Source organism: Oenanthe melanoleuca, chromosome 3 (assembly GCF_029582105.1).
Source record: "Oenanthe melanoleuca isolate GR-GAL-2019-014 chromosome 3, OMel1.0, whole genome shotgun sequence".
NCBI lineage: Eukaryota > Metazoa > Chordata > Aves > Passeriformes > Muscicapidae > Oenanthe > Oenanthe melanoleuca.
The window spans coordinates 50,751,295-50,768,817 of NC_079336.1; the positions used below are offsets into that span (position 1 = coordinate 50,751,295).

A 17,523-nucleotide genomic window follows, 5' to 3' on the forward strand; every position below is an offset into this window, starting at 1 on the left:
GAAACAGCATTTGCAATTTTTCTCATACAAATAAAAGACTACGGTGATAACAAACCATGTGCTTGTTTGCTGAGTATTCTTTCGCAACTGTCGTTTATCTGAGAAAAAGCAGCTGAAGACTATAAAGCCCTAGAATTCCCAGAAGTAGGTGAGATGAAGGCAGCTGGACAGTTTCACTTTTTTTGGAGTATAGCTTGGACACGAATTTTACCACTGGAGGCATGGCCTCTGTGCTCCCTTTGGAGCCTACAGGATCATGGAGGTTTAATAGGAGACCTTAGAACTTTATAATGATGACCAGTACCAAAAGTACAGCCAGGTGCTACTGGCCTGAAGCTCATCTGGCTGCTTCCAACACTCCTATGAACTGAAGGTTGCAGGCACTTGTCCCAAGGCCAGAAGACAAAGCTGACAATGGCTGCACCAGCAGCATGTCACTGCTGCTTTTCTGTCTGTCTTGTCTTTTCTGTGCCTGGAGCCCTCCTCAGAATACCTCAGCCACAGCCTGTGCTGTGTTGAGGTGAGGTCTCTGCCTCTGCTATCCCTTCTTTACCCAAAGAATTGGGCTGGGAAAGGGAAGCTGACAGTAGTAAGAAATGTGGACACAGAAAGTTTGATAGTGCAACTGTACAATCAGTATTGTAACACCTCAACCGTTTGCAAGTGTGCACATATGCCATGGACAGCACAGATTTGAACATTTTCTGACTAGATTAAATGTCTGCTGGTGCTCCCTAGATCCCACAGAGAGGACAGAGCATTGCTCACAGTTGCTAGCCTGGAAAAACCCATGTCAGGGTCATGGCTGGGGAGAGGGAAGGGAGACAAAGGCTTGTGAGTCTGAGTCAGCCTTTGTGCCCAGCCCTCACCTTTCCCGATAAAAGCCCTGCAGCCACAATCACCTGGGTCACAAACCTTCACCATGTGGCCCTGCTTTGGCATCTGTGCTCTTCTTGTAGTCACTGTTACCCTGAGTCCTGCCACTGCTGCGGGACGGAGTGGAAACGATGTCACTGGAGAAGATGTCTATCCCCCTCTGTGGGACCTGGCCCTTGAAAACCTGCTGGATTTCCCAGTAAAGGACAACAAAATTGTCATCAATGCTTGGAACTATCAAGATCGACTGGGAGTGTATAAGAGCTTACTAAAAGCTTCAGCCAAATATTTTGATGCCTTTGGACCCCAAAACAGTGGCAATATTCTCTGGGGATTACCTTTGCAGCATGGGTGGCAATTTCATACAGGTAAGAATTATTTCCTTAAGATGCTGGATTAGCAAAGTGTTTACCAGACCTGCTTAGAGGCTTCCTTTCCAAGGTTTCTGCCTCACAAGCCCAGTATAGCCTCAGAATATAAACTTTTTAAAGTTGTAAACTTTACAGTTTACTGTAAACTTCACTAAGTAAAGTTTACTAAGTAAACTTTAAAGTGGAAACTTTGACAGAGCTGCCAATTTGAAAAAGAAATGCTGGTGAACACCCTTACCTTGGTGAGCACTAGCTATTTAAATTCATTATAGGTCAGAATCCAGATTTGTGGTATAGGTGGGCAATATTTCAGCTAACTAAAAATCTTTGGAAAGGCATTCCCAATTTATGGGAGTTTATGTAGACAGATTTCAGGGCATTCTACAGTGCTGTTCCTAAATTGTTAACTAATAGGCTTATATTTTGTTAATGTTACAAGCTTCTAGAGGTGGTTTGAGGTTATTTTCTAAGACAGATATTTGAAAGTCCACATCGCCCTCTGAGAACTTATTTCCATTTATTCTTCATGATCAGTTTAGAACTAGCCTCCTTATTCTCTAAATATGTTTTTTTCTGTTTGTTGGGGGAGGGGTTTGTTTGCTTGTTTGTGGAGTTTGTTTGATTGTTTTTGTTTTGTATTAAATTCTGTCCAGGGTTTATCCCCTAAAAGCTGGTTGTTGGCTAGGGCAGTCATACTGCTTTGCTTGTTGTCCCTACCAGGAGAGCAGACACAGGAACACATGTGGAAGGTCCCCCAAGGCTAAGGCTGCAGTATCTTATCAGGGGCTTTATCAGAGAACCCATTCTCTCACACACAGACTGCTTCTCACACAGCAGTCTGTGCAGCTTTCCATTCAAAACCAGAGTTGACTTACTTTATTCTAGCAACCCTAAAAGGGGGAAGAAGGAAATAAGAGTCAATGAGGTTTTCTGAAACTTGTGCCTGGTGGTAAGAAGGGGTATCTGTCTGGCTGTTGTTTTCTTTATTGGATGTAACCTGTGTAGTTAATGTGGTGAAGGGTTGTGTGACACTGTAGATGTGTAGGTCTGAGAGAACACAGAGGTCCTGCAGCTGGCAGTGAAGGAAGACTGCCAGCATTTAATCACAACTAATGGAACATTTACTCCTAAGTCAAAATGAGGAAACAAAGATGGTGAGCAAAATCCAAGCAGGAAACTGCACAGCAAGCAAAAAGATTTTGGTCAGAGCTTAGGCAAGCTTTTTCCTCTTTCCCTTCTTCACGTATACAAAAAGAAGAACTGATGAAAAGGATGGCTGGTGCAGCAGGAGACTTGACCCATTGTGTGGCAGAGGCAAAGATGACTGGATACAGCCACTCCAGTTGAGTGGTGACCTGCTGGAAAGGAGGAGTTGTGGAGAATGGCCTCCTCCACAAACTAAGGATGTGCCTTGTTGCAGTGACAATGTCCAAGTAGAGACAAGGGACATAGTTTGTGAGAAGAAGATTTGCCCCTGGTTGCATAGACAGGTAAAGTTGTACTGTCACCTGCTAAAGAGTCATAGGACTGACACTTAGACAAAAGAGATATATTTTTAAATTTACATTACCAGAAGGTTAAAATATACTAAGGGGAGAAATATCACATAGCTGAAAGTAGTTTTACAGTAGAAAAAATGTGAAAAATTAAAGGATAAATGGATAAGGGACAAAGAATGACATAATTCTGGTGTATACAGTAGTGAGGTTAACAAAGGTCTAAACCTAATCCAGATAGGCTGTGGGATAGAGCAGTGAGGAATGGCTGAAGCATTTGTACATCAACATAATAAGCTCGGGCAAACAAAAGCAGGATTAGACTTCATGGTGCAAGACAACAGAACTTTGAAAATACTACAAAATTTGTTGAATAAACAGTTCTGTCTGGTGCTGAAAGTTATATTACTGAGGCAACATTTTTATGGATATGGTTCTTTATGAACCATAAAGAACAAGTGAAGCTGATACTTAATAAGAGTGGTACAAAGATTTGCCAAAATCCACTCAGGGACATAAAATGAAATCAGCAATTTGCCTAAATTTACAGCAGAGATGAAGATCTTGAGACAGCATGGCTGTTAGGAATCAGACTGTGGAAGCAGAAATTGTCACTTGGAAGGTGCAGCTAAGCTGACAGTCCTACCTACAGTGGCTGAGGAAATAGGATAGTCTCTGCCCCCCCTTCACATCCAGAAGTACAAATCCTGGAGTAAGATCTTTAAGAAAGATTCACGTGGTATTGCTTGTCTGAAGACAGGAAAAGTTAAGAAGAAAAAAGGAGATAAGGACACCTATATTTATTTGTCTTATCTCAGCAGTAAACAAGACATTAGAATAAGTACAGAGGAAAGAATATTTAATGACATGGAACTAGATAGAAAAAGGGATAAAGCACACCTTATGTGAATCAGGGGTAGATTGTGTCAGGCTAATCTAATATCTTCTTACATGATATAAATGGTTTTTTTTTTTCAAAGTTCAGAAATGCATTTACTCCCTTTGTAAAAGCAAAGCTTAGAATGAAAATTTTTAAATGATGCTTTATAGGGCAAGGGAACTGTGAATCTGGTAAAGGAACACCTGAAGGAGAATTTAGTGATAACTGTTGCTAAAGTCCACAGCTAAGTGGAGGATGTGCTAGAAGTTCTTCATCAGCAAGATGAGAATAACTACATTTAGCACTTTCAATAAAAGTGTTTCACCTCAAAAAAATAGTAGAGAAATCTTGCTGATGAGGTTGCACATAGTTTCCAACAACACAGCTGGGAGGCACTGTCAATACAGATGAGCTTGGATAGATCGGAAGACTGAAATAACAACCATGTTAAGCACAGGAAATAGGAGGAAGCAGAGACAGCAAAAATCATGTGCAGACCTGGAAGTACAGTTAATATTTCCAGCTCCAATTTCTACATAGCTTATAATTACTTATAATATTGCCTGGGAAATCTTCATTTTCCTGAAACACCAAGGCTAACAATATTTGGTAAACCTCATGTACAATTATTTTGCAATATCTTGTCCTCTTTTTCTTCTTAGCCTTTATCCTTCCCATTCATCCCCTTTGCACAGCAGTGATCCATTGCTGCCTGTTTTGTGAAAGTCTCTGTTGAAGTAAAATCTTGAAAAATTGAGTCTTTCTGTAAATATTAAAAAACATGTAACAACTCTTTAAAAAAATACTTTGAACTGCAATCCTTATCATTGCAAGTTCAGGTTCTCAGTGCTTGGCTACTGAAAGATACAGGTTTGAATATCTGTCATGCCTTAAAGCACAAGCTCTGCCCAGTCAGCTAGGGAAAATAATTAGGATAATTTGTATGCACATTGTTGATGATCGCCTCTTCTTCTTGAGTAAAAGTACCAGAAAATTTGGTTTGGTAATGAGGTTTGGTTCTAATCTGACAGAAATGACACTGCCATTATTCAGCTGACTTGTCAGAGAGCAAGTGCACTGCAGGGCAGAGCTTGGGAGCTCCTGGAATAGCTCAAGTCATTGCCCAAGCCCATGATAATTGCATGTCATGCACTTAAAGCAGACTTTCTGACCCTCTGCATGACAACAGTTAATGTACACATATGGTATTCTTTTAGGGCTTAGGCTATTTCTTCATGCCACGTGCTTGAAGTAAAATATTCTGTCATGAGTAATTGTGAAATGTCTTGCATGTTTTCTGCAGCACAGATGCTTGCAAACTTTGCTAATTAGTTACAGCAATGTTTGCATGCTTAGCTTCACAGTAAGGCCATGTTTGCATGATTAAACTGGAAGTAATTCTGTATCACACAACTCAATTAGGTGAGGCAATTACTAGCACTGTCTGTATGTGAATGTATATTTATATCTCAGTAAAAACACTGCCTTGTCCCATTTCAAACAGTTCAATAAGTTCACAGGATACATTTACAGTGAGAGATAACTCAAACTGTAAAACACAATCAAATTACTATGCACTGAGAAACTCAGCTACTGTAGGAACAGTAGCTTATGAAGCAAAACAATGGCAATTGTTTTGCTTCTCTAATCAAAAGTCTGCATGCTTTATTCCTTTATTTTTTTTTTTTTTCATCTCAGTGGGATTTCTTGTGTGAAAAGTTTGAGAAGTATTTGTTCTATTATTTCATTTGATTCATTCAGGTAGGTTAGCAGATCCTTCTGGTGTGACTTCCTGTGGCTATGAAAATGGAGAGCTCCTGTGCCAATCTGTAAGAAGCTGGTGGTCCTGTAAGTATATGCTGTCACACTGCTCTTCTCCAAAATAAGTTAGTGTCCTAGAAGAGAAGGCTATCTCAAAATATTTCCCCCCCTTGGACTTCTCTAACACATTATAATTCCAGTACTATGTAATTCTCCATCACAAGCTTGCAGCAAGACACCTAAGTGTGAGTGAGTAAATGGAAGTTAATTGATTTTGAATATTTAATGAGGAAGGAGAAAAAAAAACCAAACAAGTTTGCAGCCTCATAAAGTGTAAATATTTATGTGAAAATATGTGGTAAACACTATGACAGGTATGTATATTTGTAGATATTTGCAGTTTACAATCAGTCTAGAGCAGATTTCTTCAGTCTAGATGTTTGCACTTCAAACTAAAACTCTGTGAGAAAATGTCAAGCAGGAATTTTTGTGGTTCTTTTACCACCCTTGGTTCTTCTTTCCACAGCATGTTTTCCCTCCATCACTTCTGTCTCTTTCTCCCTCAGCTTCCCTGATGTCCTGTTGCAAGTTCCCCCTTTCCCCAGACCTGTCAAGTTTGAGCAAGCAGCTCTGTCCCTTTCCTGCCACAGGAATATTTTTCCTTCAGTGGCCATTTAGATTAAACTTCTGGCTATGAATCAGCATTTAAATATATATACCTTGAAGTGAACAAAGACATAAGCATAGATAAAATTTAAAATGTAAATCTAGGATAAAACTTACTGTGATTCTCACTCCAGCTTTGGCTTTCCCTCTGTGTGTTTGGATAGCACTATGTGCTCTGTGGGATGGTGTCCTACACAGTGTCAAATATCAAGAGTCACTTCAGAGCTCTTTGCAAGCAGGGGACTTTCCTGGAATAGAAGCCACCACCTTTACTTTCTAGGTGTTTGAATTGCTGTTCTTCATTTACTTCCAAATATTGCATGTTTGCTTGATACCCATTTTGTTGCTTCCAGAAAATGTATATACTCAGCTTTGATTTACCCTATTGCAGCAAGAACATGCAGAGTTTTTGAGACTGCATGTAAATGTCTCTTAATTTTCTGAGGATATGCATGCTTTCAGCTGGCACTTTTTCAGAGCAGCCCTCTCTGGCAAAAGCAGTCACATGAAACCAGGAATGAGTTTAAACCGGAAACTCACATTTAATACACCTCAAGTGTGTACTAGCTGCTCAAGAACATCAGTCTTTTTTTGCCTAGAATAATGTCCTGCATTGTTTTCTGTCCTCTAAGTCACCCAGGCAGGTGCAAATACATAATACAGGCAAGAGCACTTGCAAGAATGTAAGCACGTGATGTGCGATCAAGGTTTCAATACTTCTCAAGAAAAGAGTGAACAAGAAGCAAGAGCCATTTCAACAATGAGTCTCAGTGAAACACTGTTTTCTCATCACTTGAGGGTTTTCCTTTGCTCTTCTGACTGGCCATACATTTCCTCCTGAATTCCCAACCAGGTCCACATTCAGGAGGTGCGTCACACGACACAAGGGATTTATCTTTATACATAACCCTCTCTATTTGTCCAATCAGCACCCCCAGGGAAGTCAGAACCCTTGTGCCTGACCAGCCTGTCAGTGCCCCGTTATGGGGACCCCATTGAACAGTCCACTCTATCAGAGCATGGTTTGACCAACCTGTTTAGGGTCACACACCGACAATGTTCCCACTTAGAGTTGGTAGATATTTCCAGTTTTGTCAAGTATGTTAACTACTGCTGGCCACTCCTCCTTTAGTGCCCTTGAAGGACTCACAATAAATAGCCTACTGAATAACACACTTTATTAACAAACACACTGATAGTCGAACACTGTGACAAGTTAAGGTTCAGAGACTGCTTTTGATAGTAACCAATTGCAAAAATGAATTTGAAGCAATATATTGATCAATTCTAATCACCAGTTAAAGCTAGCTAGAGATAATAATTTAGCTTGCACAGAATGAGGTTGTTACCCAACATTCATTGCTATAGGGGAGAAGACAGGTTCAGCCCGTTGACTGATCCCAGAAGTTATGATGGAGTCTTCTCTGACCTCCCTTCCCACTTTAACTGTATTTGTATTACTTCCTTTGAGGGAAGAGAAAAGTCAAAGTTACAGTTGGTGACATTTCATATTGATGTGGTGCTTGAGTCATTAGTATATGTAGAGAATGAAAAGCAAGATGTATTTTTGAGCTGATGAAGCCAAGGCCAGCTTCTGGTTACTGTCTGGTTCATTCCTTTGGCTTAGTTCCTGCTAGCTGCTTGTTTTCAGTGGAGCACAGCCACTACACTGCTGTGCTGCCCATCCTTTGTTTCATATCTGCATCAGTTTTGACAGACCATGGCCACAGCACCTCCATGGTACTCCACCCTATTTTTTAACTCATGCTTAGAGCAATGCATCAAGTTACCTCAGTATTCCTGCTCCTAAGGTGTGCAGACCTGGTCCCTGCTGCACTATAGCCAACACACACATTCCTTCTTCGTGAGCTTTGTTTTGTGATCTTCTCCCATAAGGTGGAGCAATGGCTTCCCATTAGGAGGATATAGATACACGGTAGGTGTTCAGGTTCTGATGATTTTGGTCTTCACTGCTGGGATTTTGTTCTGTCCATGACAGCCTACAAAGATCTAACTTTTTTCCATTACTTTTTTTAGTTTCCTTCAAAGTAAAGCACAGTGTAAGCTCATGCAAGGCTCTTGAAGGACAATGCAAAAATGAACACTACAAATCATATCTAAATCAATATGAGTGTCATCATTATTACATTTCAGTACATATATTCCACTGCTGAGCACAGCTGTATTCATGGCAATTTGGAACAGTTGCATTTGCTGTGGGAGGGAGTTCACTTTCTTACTGTGGGAACTTTTCATTTGCTTGTGATTAACCCCTCCTAACTTTTAATTATTGTTGCAGGTATGAATTACTATCTGTCTATTATACCCTTCCTGGGGGCAGTGGAGGCTGGCCTCTTTGGGCAGCTGCCATATGAGATAGAAATATTACCACCAGAGGAGCAAAAAGATGATTTCTGTTACAGCGTTAAAGACTGCTGGTCTCGCATGCCCAAGCTCATGGATGACTGGAAGACCTTTTTTGAAGTAAATAATTTTTAAAAAAATATTTTTAGAAGTTACACCAAAATTTTAGCTTTAAAAACTATTATTACTGTCATCTTTTAAGATTCAGAGAGCTTAGTTTGTTTTCAATAGCAGCTTCAGATAAAAACAAGCAGAAGAAGAAATAGAAAGCATAACCTACAGTGGGTCACAGATAAGTAGGACAGGATTTTAAAAGTTATGGAATTTTTTCTTCCTTTGAGACAGTTCTGTATTTTGACCTCTGTTACAAGACACTGTTTTGTATTCACTTATTTGTATTCCTCCAATACTGCTTATGTTAGCAATGCAAAATAAGCCTGTGAGATGGAACACTGCCCTTAAGAAGTGGCCTTTGTGTGGTTTTATAGGGTTCATTTATTTCTCTAAGCATCTAAAAACTTGAAAATGCTGAAGCATCATTCAGAAGGACACCTATTTATGCAAGTAGATATTCTCTTTCCTCCTCACTCAGCTATTCTCTAATCCCAATGATGACAATATTTCTTACACCATAGACTTAACAGCTATTTTTTATAGCTAGACTATTGCAGTCAACATTTCTTATTGGTAGCCAAATGATTGATAATGAACAGAAATTTTAAACTGTAAGTCTCACTTGTGAGTGAAGGTAGATGATTTAAGAGGAAGACTGGATTTGTCTTCATGCTATCATTTTTCCCATGTATCATGTTTCAGAAGTTATTGTAAAATATCTATTTCTTAAATAACCATAGTGATAACAAGGATAATTTTCTTATTTTTCTGAAAATCTTCAGAAAGCTATGATCAAAAGAGTATAGACAAGTTTTCAAGGAGTCCCCTATTTCAGTACTGAATCTTCCATGACACTCAGATAAAGAAGTCCACTGAATTTTTGTAACCAAATACTGACATTTTGTGGATAAAACCCTTGCAATGTTGAAGTCAAAGAACAGCAAATACCACCACTATTCAAATATAATTTCCTTTAGCTGTCAAACTTTTGATTTTATGAAGCATGTGATTATATAAAAAAATAATAATTGTTCTCTGCCCTTTTTGCCTCCCATTGCTGCAGTATCTGTTATCTACAGAACACAAAGCTGTGAGCTCTACCAGCTTCTCCTCCTTCAAACTGGATGATGCCCTTGGCCTCATGTGGAAGGCACACACCACCTCCATTGCTTATGCACTACCCAAATTCCAGGACAGGTAATGGGAACAGAGCAGTGTCCATGGGGGATCTTTCCACCTCCATGCCTCTTTGGAAGGATGGTATCCTAACAAAGTCTGCATGAGCTTTTGTACCTTAGGCAGACACTTTAGGCTCTGCTCTTCCTTCCACTCTCTCAGATGTGGGATGATGTGAGAGTGAGAGATGGCTGCCCAAACTGTGATGACCCATCAGGCTCTGGGATTAAAAGGAGATGCTGGTTCCCCTCTGGGAGCCAGGGCCTGACTCAGGAGCTGTGTTTGATCTGGGCAGAGGCAAGGTTGCCAGGAGAAATTAGGTATAAAGTACTTAAGGAGGCTGTAAGTCCCTGTGGCACTGGGGCCACTCAGGACTTTATACTGAACAGAAACATTTGGAAAAAACTATCAACTAGTGTGTTCTACAGCAGAGTCTGGTTATCTGCCACATTTTTTGTTTTCTTCTCTTTCAGGTTAAAATATGTCTCTGGTCCAGAAGCAAATTTTAGTGAAGACTGGGCTAATGGTGTAGATTTCATTGCTGCCACACACTTCCTTACAGACTTACCAACCACAAACAACTTCCAGGCTTTCCTGCCCCAGAGGATGCTTGTTAAAGGGGATGTCATCCCATTCATTAGTGACTTCAGTCCAGAGCAAAATAAGATCCTGCTGGCACTGAGAGCTCTTCACAAGGCAAATAAATTAACAGGTATGAGCCTGACCTACAGACATCTGTTATCCATAGAAATTTAATACCTTGTTCTCCCTACACACCTTTCTCCATATGAATACAGTTGATATAAAGTAGTACAAAAACATCCTAGAGACTAACAGTAAAACAGTTAAAAATACAACCATAAGCAAACAACACCAGACAGCAAATGCTGGTGGGATAACTCTGACAATATGAGGGATTTCAGTGAGAAAAAAGCATTTTGGGAGCAGATGATCTTGCTCCTTCATTTCCCAGTTTTCACAGGCACTTTAAAAAAAGAGGCTTTTTTGTGTTTTACCAATTGAATCTGAAACCGTTAAAGTTATAAATTAAATTATTGGATCAGTTGAAAAAAAAAAAAAAAGGAAGCAAGAAAGAAAGAAAGAAAATTATCATGAGCAACAGTTTTGGTGTCCACAAGTGTTCTGGTTTCAGTTTTGGTTTTATCTCAGTCTTTAATTTAACTGAGATCTGTACAGCAAAACTGTATCCTTAGAAAACGCTGGCTTCAATGTATTCACAAAAAATAAGTCTTGCATCACCATCCAGTGGTGCAACACAGAATTACACTCTCCTAAGGATTCAGTTCTTTCATAGATACTGCTGGGTCGGCTATTTTTGTTTGACCTTTATGAAGCAAAGTTATTTTGAATCTTTAAATGAAAATAGAATGTAAAAATACACTGGAAAATTAGAATGCCTAGCTATGGCATTTGTGATGCTCTTCTTCAATCTGTACATTTCACTGAAAATTCTCTCACCATTTGTATTTAAAGCTGAAAAAGATGTGAAATAAAGCTCTTCAGTGCTACAAAAAAGCATCCTCCCATCACAGAATGCTTCCCTCACATTTTCACATAGCATTATTTTTTGGAATCTGAATAAGAGTGTGAACAGTCTATCTTCTGCCTGGTAGTCTATGACACACTTCAGTGTTTCTTGACACACCTTCAGGAAGGGAGAGGAGTGCAGCAAGGAGAAGCATGACCAGAAGGACAGGAAGGAGGGAGGAGAGCACTAGGGCAGCACATCAGGTGAGGACTGCACTCCAGGGAGAGGGCAAAGGATGTATGGATGTTGAACACCGTAAATGGAAGGAAAGAGAGAGATTTAGTTTAGTTATGGCTGCAGGTGCAACCATAACGAATTCCATAGCTGAAATCCCTTGCTTTGCAGGTGAGAGATTTCCCTAACTTTGCTCTAAGGGATGAGCTTTGAATTCAGCTGAGAATTAAATGCCAGATAATTCAGCCTGGTAACACATTTGCAGATCAGGAAAAGGAGCTTTAAAATAAATTTGATTGTGTCTAAATCCACAGCCTCTGCAGGGACCTGAAAAACCCTACCTTAGTGCTACAAAATATAGGTGACAAAACATACTGTTTTTGTAGATGTTTTAAAATATATCCTGTGAGATACAGGGCTCTCTACTGGTACTGCAAACTTCAACAGCAGATAGAGGGTCTTACTACCTCCTGGGATGGGACCCTGTCCAACCCAGAGTGAGACTTGATTTCTTCATTCAGAATTTGATTACTCTTAATTTTTGTTAAGTTGCCCCTGCTAGTCCAGCAGGAACTGTATTGAGAGGGTCTTGTGCTGCTTCTAAAGCTTTTCTATTCATGGACTGTCAGATCAACTTTTTATGCTGTGCCCTTCACTGATACCCAAAGGCAGAACAAGAGGAGAGTAAATTCTTTTCAGTTTTCCACCAGACTTTTTACCCTCAGATTTCCCCTCTATCCACTCTTTAGATGAGCACTGAGTGGAGTGAGGAGTGAGCAGTGACTGTGCTGCAAACTGGTGCTAATGTAGGCTGGATTGGCCAAGACACACTTCATAGAGAGCCAGTGCTTATCACCTGGACAAAAGTATTAGCATCATTTGCTTCTTTAGCTTGAGGTCTTAGCTGGCAGAAAGTGAACACTCTGTTTTGGAGTGAAAAGGAAGACAGACCTGATTATAACTCCCAGGCTACTACTCCATGAAACACAAAGCTGTGTGCTGGAGCAGACCAAGGCTTTCCCATAAATCTTCCATCATTTCAATCCTGGCACTCGTGACGAGGGAACAAGCCCTGTTGTCTGTCAATAGAAAGAATGCTGAGCTGAATGAATGGTCTGGGTCTCCCTGCACATTTGTAGGCAATTTTCAGCCATTGGCCAGCTCCAGCTTTATACATTTCACTGTCCCCAGGAGTGCCCAGTGCTTGCTGCCAGAGGCTTGCTTGGCCCCTGGTACCCTGTGATCCCCGTGTGCTCCGTGCCAATTTGACAACATGTTGTGTTTCTTTCCAAGGAGGATTGCTGCTGAAGCTCTGGCAAAAGGCTATGTCCACTGAAGCAGGAAGAGAAAAGGGCCGAAAACTGATGGAACTCTTGATCTCGAGCCAGAAGCTCCAACTACTTGACCTTGAAGGAATTTAGAATTATTTGGAAGGAGGTGATTTGGAAGTTCCCAGTTCCTTGAGAAAGAGCAGTTCCAATGAGGATTGGTTTAATCTTTTAGCAGACATGTATCTGGTAATCTGGTTTTGGTAATTTCTTACTGTAGGATTTCTTGAGTAGCCATGCGTGTCTCTCTCGCATATAGAATCAATATTTTTAGCCTTAATTTTCCTAATTTGTTTAGCTCAATTCTTTATAAATCAAAAGCCTCACAAAAAAAATCTTACTTTACTACTTTTTGTGACTTTATAAAATGTATCATAATTGGAGACAAAAGTAAAAACAAGCAAAATATATTCTGTTTCAGACTGGTTTTTTTTTTCCACTGTAGGCAGGTATTCCACTAGATATGTAATCACTCAGGTCCTTGATGGTCCAATAGATCATTGGAAACTTTCCTTTGAAGTTCTGATCCAAAAGCAATGCCTTGACTATTTCCCACCAAAGCTGTTATTTCTCAGAGCAGCTGCAATCAAACTGGAATCTGTCAGGCTTTTCAGATTAAACACCTGAGTACAGATAGATTCCTTTGCTATGCTGCTTTGCAACAAGTAAATGCTTCATGTGGTAGAGCAGAGCCAGTCCTGAAACAATTTACTCCATACCAGCATTTACATGATGGCAAAGATTTCTTGTATTTGATTCATTTCTCTTCAAGAAAACTTTGATCTTTTATCAATTTATGTAATTATGTACCCTATATAACCACAGGTTGCTTTTCCATTCCTCCATGTCTCATCCACTTGTTGCAGTGTGTCATATGTTGGATTTGATTACTGAGGAAGAGATATATTTGCAATGTTTGTACTCCCAGTGCCTGGAACACTCAGAGCCAGGTGTTGATCCCAGTCTTTGGGGTGATAACACACATCTGGAATCAGTTATAACTCAAAAACAGGTTGTGGGGAGGTGGGTCAGGGGTTCTGCTTGAAGCTTCTTAGGAAAGAAGGAAATGAATGAAAGACATCTTTGCCCGCAGCAGTGGGCTCAGAACTAGGTGACCTTTAGGGCCCCTTCCAATCCAAACCCTTCTGCAATTCTATGAAAAGAAAATAATTTCTTTCCATTCCATTTTCCTGGTTTGATTTGTCCTTTTTCCCCAAACTTGCATGATATTTGCACTGTAAATTAAGAAATAATTATCGTCACGATGAGCACTTAAACACCATTTTGTCCTTTAATGTCCCAGGACAAAGATGTTAATTATTCATTGTCATTTAATGGATAAACTCTTAATGTACCATCATTAGCTAGCAATTTTCAAAGGAAATACATTAATGAGGTATAAGAAAATGTGGGAGTTTTTACCTTAATTACCTGGTTCATAGATCACAGTAATTAGATTCCAGCAGACTTTAGATATAATCCAAAAGTAATCACTGCAGCTGTCAGCTGCTAAAATATTAAGTTAGTTGTGCTCCAGAAAAGTTTCAGTTTTGGTTTTTTTACTTTTTTCTGTGGTTAACTTAGATTTAACTTAAGGTGGACTTTGAGAAAACAAAAACAGCCATTAATACAAACTTCTAAACTGCAAACTGCTGCACTTGAGGGAGTATTTATAAAACACATTTTTAAAAAGCAAATTACTCCTTACCTGAATATATGAAACATTAGGAAATAGTTCTGAATTTTGAAAAAGAGTCATCTTTCTTAATAGAGAATTTATATATTTCCTACACTTTGTCCTAATCCAACAAGACAACCAGTTAGATCAAGACACTAGAAATTGGCCAGTGATTGCTCTTTGGAAGCTGAGGAATGTATAAAAGTTTAGACAAAATATGGAATAGGGGATTCCTACAAGTAGAGTTGAGCCAGTTATCTTGAGATAGAATAGATACATCCTGAGTACCAGAAACTAAACAGAAAGAAAAGCATCAAGAGAAAGCTGTAGAGGTGTGGTAGGATGTTTTTGGAGAGGAATGGGAGAGCACTGATGGAGCCCAATTGCTAATATGGGCTAGCAAAAGCTGCCAACTACCTAAGCAGGAGTTTGCCCAGCAAGAAGGGCTCAAAAAGCATCAGGGTTTTTTCCTGCTCAGCATTAGTCTGGGACTTGCTGCTCTGTTCTCATGCCTTTTACACATGTGGTCTCTCTGCTGAGGAGTGCCTGGCATTAAGGGGGGTTAGTTCCTGTTTGACAGAGGTGGAGTTCCAAAAAAGCAAAGGCACAGCTGGCTTCAGAAAGCCAGAGGGTTAAGCTAGGCATGAAGCTGCTGTGCCTTTCCAAATTCTGTCCTAAACTTACATCACAGAAATAAATGGGCTGACCTTTCCACCTATTCTGCCATAAGGGGAATGGGAACCTTGCCCTTCTCTAGGAAAAGTACCTGTGTCTTCACAGAACTGCAGACAGATGTCAGCAGCCATTTCTCCAGCTTTCTTAGACATCAAGACATGAAGCTTACAGGACCCAAGAAAGTCATTAGCAAAGATGCCAAAAACCTCTTTTTTTCTTTCAATTAGGAACTGGACTTCTAGGTTTTCCCTTCCCTATGATCCCTAATCTGTGGAGAATTGGGTGTTCCTTTCTAGCCCATGCTCTCTAATGAATAATTAACTGCCTTTTTTTTTTTTCTTTTTTTTTTTCTTTTTTTTTTTTTTTTCTTGGTGGGAAAAACGACACCTGGCAGGTGTGGAGGGAGGAGCAAAACATTCTTGCCCAAGGCAGCCTCTAATCTGGCAGATAGGAGGTTTAGCTGGGAAGCAGGTGTAGATTTGGACTCTGACAGATAGAAAACAAAATATAACTAAATATAAATACTCTAACTGTTGTACACAACATTAAACCCCCCTGCATTTCCCAAACCCAAATTGTTCATTTACTTTCTCTGACCAAGGCATTCTGCCTGCCCCACTCAGCAGGGTGTTGGAGGCTGTGGAGCTTCAGCTCCTGATAACAAAGGCAGTGAGATTCAGGATGATGGAGACCTGTTATAACATTTCCATCACCCTAACCTCAGTGATCCCAGGAGGAGCACGTTGCCTCTCTGGTTTTGATATAATTAAAAAATATGAATATGCTTGTAGCTCTGAGTCTAAGCTCATTTTGGATTTCATTCTCTTTTCACAATGAGACACAATGGCCATGAGGTGTTTTAAAAACAATGTGCATGGCATGAACTGCTGCAGGCAGGGGCTGTCAAGGATCCCTAGGAGGGTGTAGGGGAGCCTGGGGCTGCAGACCTGCCTGACTGCACCATCTGGAAAGGGCTGTTCTGTTGGGAAGCCTTGGCAGTGGCTTAAAATAGGGTTCAGAGAATGAGCAATGGAGGCAGAATCACGTAAAGATTTGTTGGAAGACATTTATACCTACTTAAAGCATGGCTAGAAAAACCATGATAATTTAAAAATGGTTTTTAATTGATTCATGCCTAATCAAACTCTCCAGGACAGAAAGAGCAGTACAATAAAATCCTTAATGTCTCTCACTTCCTTCTGTAAACTGTTTGTAGCTGTGGGAAAAATTGCATGAACTGTTTGTGTGTGTTTGCAGGAAAGGCTGCAGCAGGTTTGGTGGACAGATAGTGGCAGTATAAACCAGCCTTCTGGATTAGTAAAGCAGTTTCAGAAAGAAAGGTTCTTTCTACCTCTCCTTTTGTGTGACATTAGGTCCCAAAATACTAACAGATGTGATCACTGAACCTAAGAGAGCAGGCAAGTGAAATAAGAGAGAAACAGGAAAAGAGTTATTTTGCTGACAAAGTAAGTGCAGTGCCCCATGTTGGGGCAATCCTGAGCCCTGCTCAGACCCTTCCTCTGCACCATGAGGACCAGTGGAATTACAAAAGAGTGGTGTATTTGCAAGAAGGGAAGATCATAATGTCTGAGGCTTCCCTGGGAAGAATTACTGCTTTCTGAGGCTGGCCTGAGACTCTGGCTGCCAGCAGAGCCTCAGGGACAATGTCACAGAGGACATGGGGATAAGGCACATGGATGTACAGGCACTTCTTAGATCCTGATGGAATCAGCCCCTTGATACACCATGTAACTCTTTCCACTTATACCCAAATGTTAACAAAAATGAAGAATTTAAAGTTTCATGGGAAAATTAAAATGGCCAGACTGAGCTATCCATCCTGGTATCCCTGCTCTGGATGGAGCATGAGCATGAGCAGCAAATGCAAGGCAAAGGCAGGGTAATTTCCCTTCCTCCTCAGCCTGCCAGCAGCTGGCAGTCTGCACTTACATCAGGCCCACACAGTTTATCAGTCCCAGAGAAAGAGTGTGAAAGGTTATCTCAAAAATACAAAAACCCAAGAAAAAATACAGAGTAAGTTTATCAAAGAGATCTATTATTGCAAAGCACAAGAGCACTCCCAGCCCACAGATACATTAGGAAAACAAGGGAGGAAAATATAAAAAAAGCGAACAGCAAAACCTGTCACTAATACACTAATAGAAGCAAGAGAGCATTTCTTCAGACTATCAGTTTTAATATGGTGTCAGGAAGTTGAAAGTTTACATGGTAAAGGTCCATCAAAGTTTAAAATTGTAGAGAAAACACTTGGGCAGTCTTAGAAGGGGTAGGAAAGATATCATATGTGTTAAGTAAAGAGATAGCAAGAATAAACAGTGGCTGAATTCTTATTGGGAATGTTGTGGTAGATAAGTGTTCCTGTGACACATGTCATTTAAACAAAAGAGTTTTGGC

The 17,523-nt window shown here is 40.2% G+C and overlaps 1 protein-coding gene across 1 annotated transcript; it reads left to right on the forward strand.

Annotated features, from left to right (window-relative positions):
- Positions 1-899: 899 nt before the first annotated feature.
- C3H6orf58 (chromosome 3 C6orf58 homolog) lies at positions 900-13,165 on the forward strand. Its single transcript, XM_056488801.1, has 6 exons — positions 900-1,244; positions 5,385-5,471; positions 8,350-8,534; positions 9,592-9,725; positions 10,178-10,416; positions 12,721-13,165. The coding sequence occupies exons 1-6, from the start codon at positions 923-925 to the stop codon at positions 12,846-12,848; spliced, it is 1,095 nt and encodes a 364-aa protein (XP_056344776.1). The 5' UTR covers positions 900-922; the 3' UTR covers positions 12,849-13,165.
- Positions 13,166-17,523: the final 4,358 nt, after the last annotated feature.

Excerpts from the sequence above, each read along its gene's own strand:
- C3H6orf58 (XM_056488801.1), top strand. The coding sequence starts at position 923 with ATGTGGCCCTGCTTTGGCATCTGTGCTCTTCTTGTAGTCACTGTTACC. Across the intron at positions 9,726-10,177 it reads CTACCCAAATTCCAGGACAG|GTTAAAATATGTCTCTGGTC; the intron begins GTAATGGGAACA and ends CTTCTCTTTCAG. Across the intron at positions 10,417-12,720 it reads CAAGGCAAATAAATTAACAG|GAGGATTGCTGCTGAAGCTC; the intron begins GTATGAGCCTGA and ends TTTCTTTCCAAG.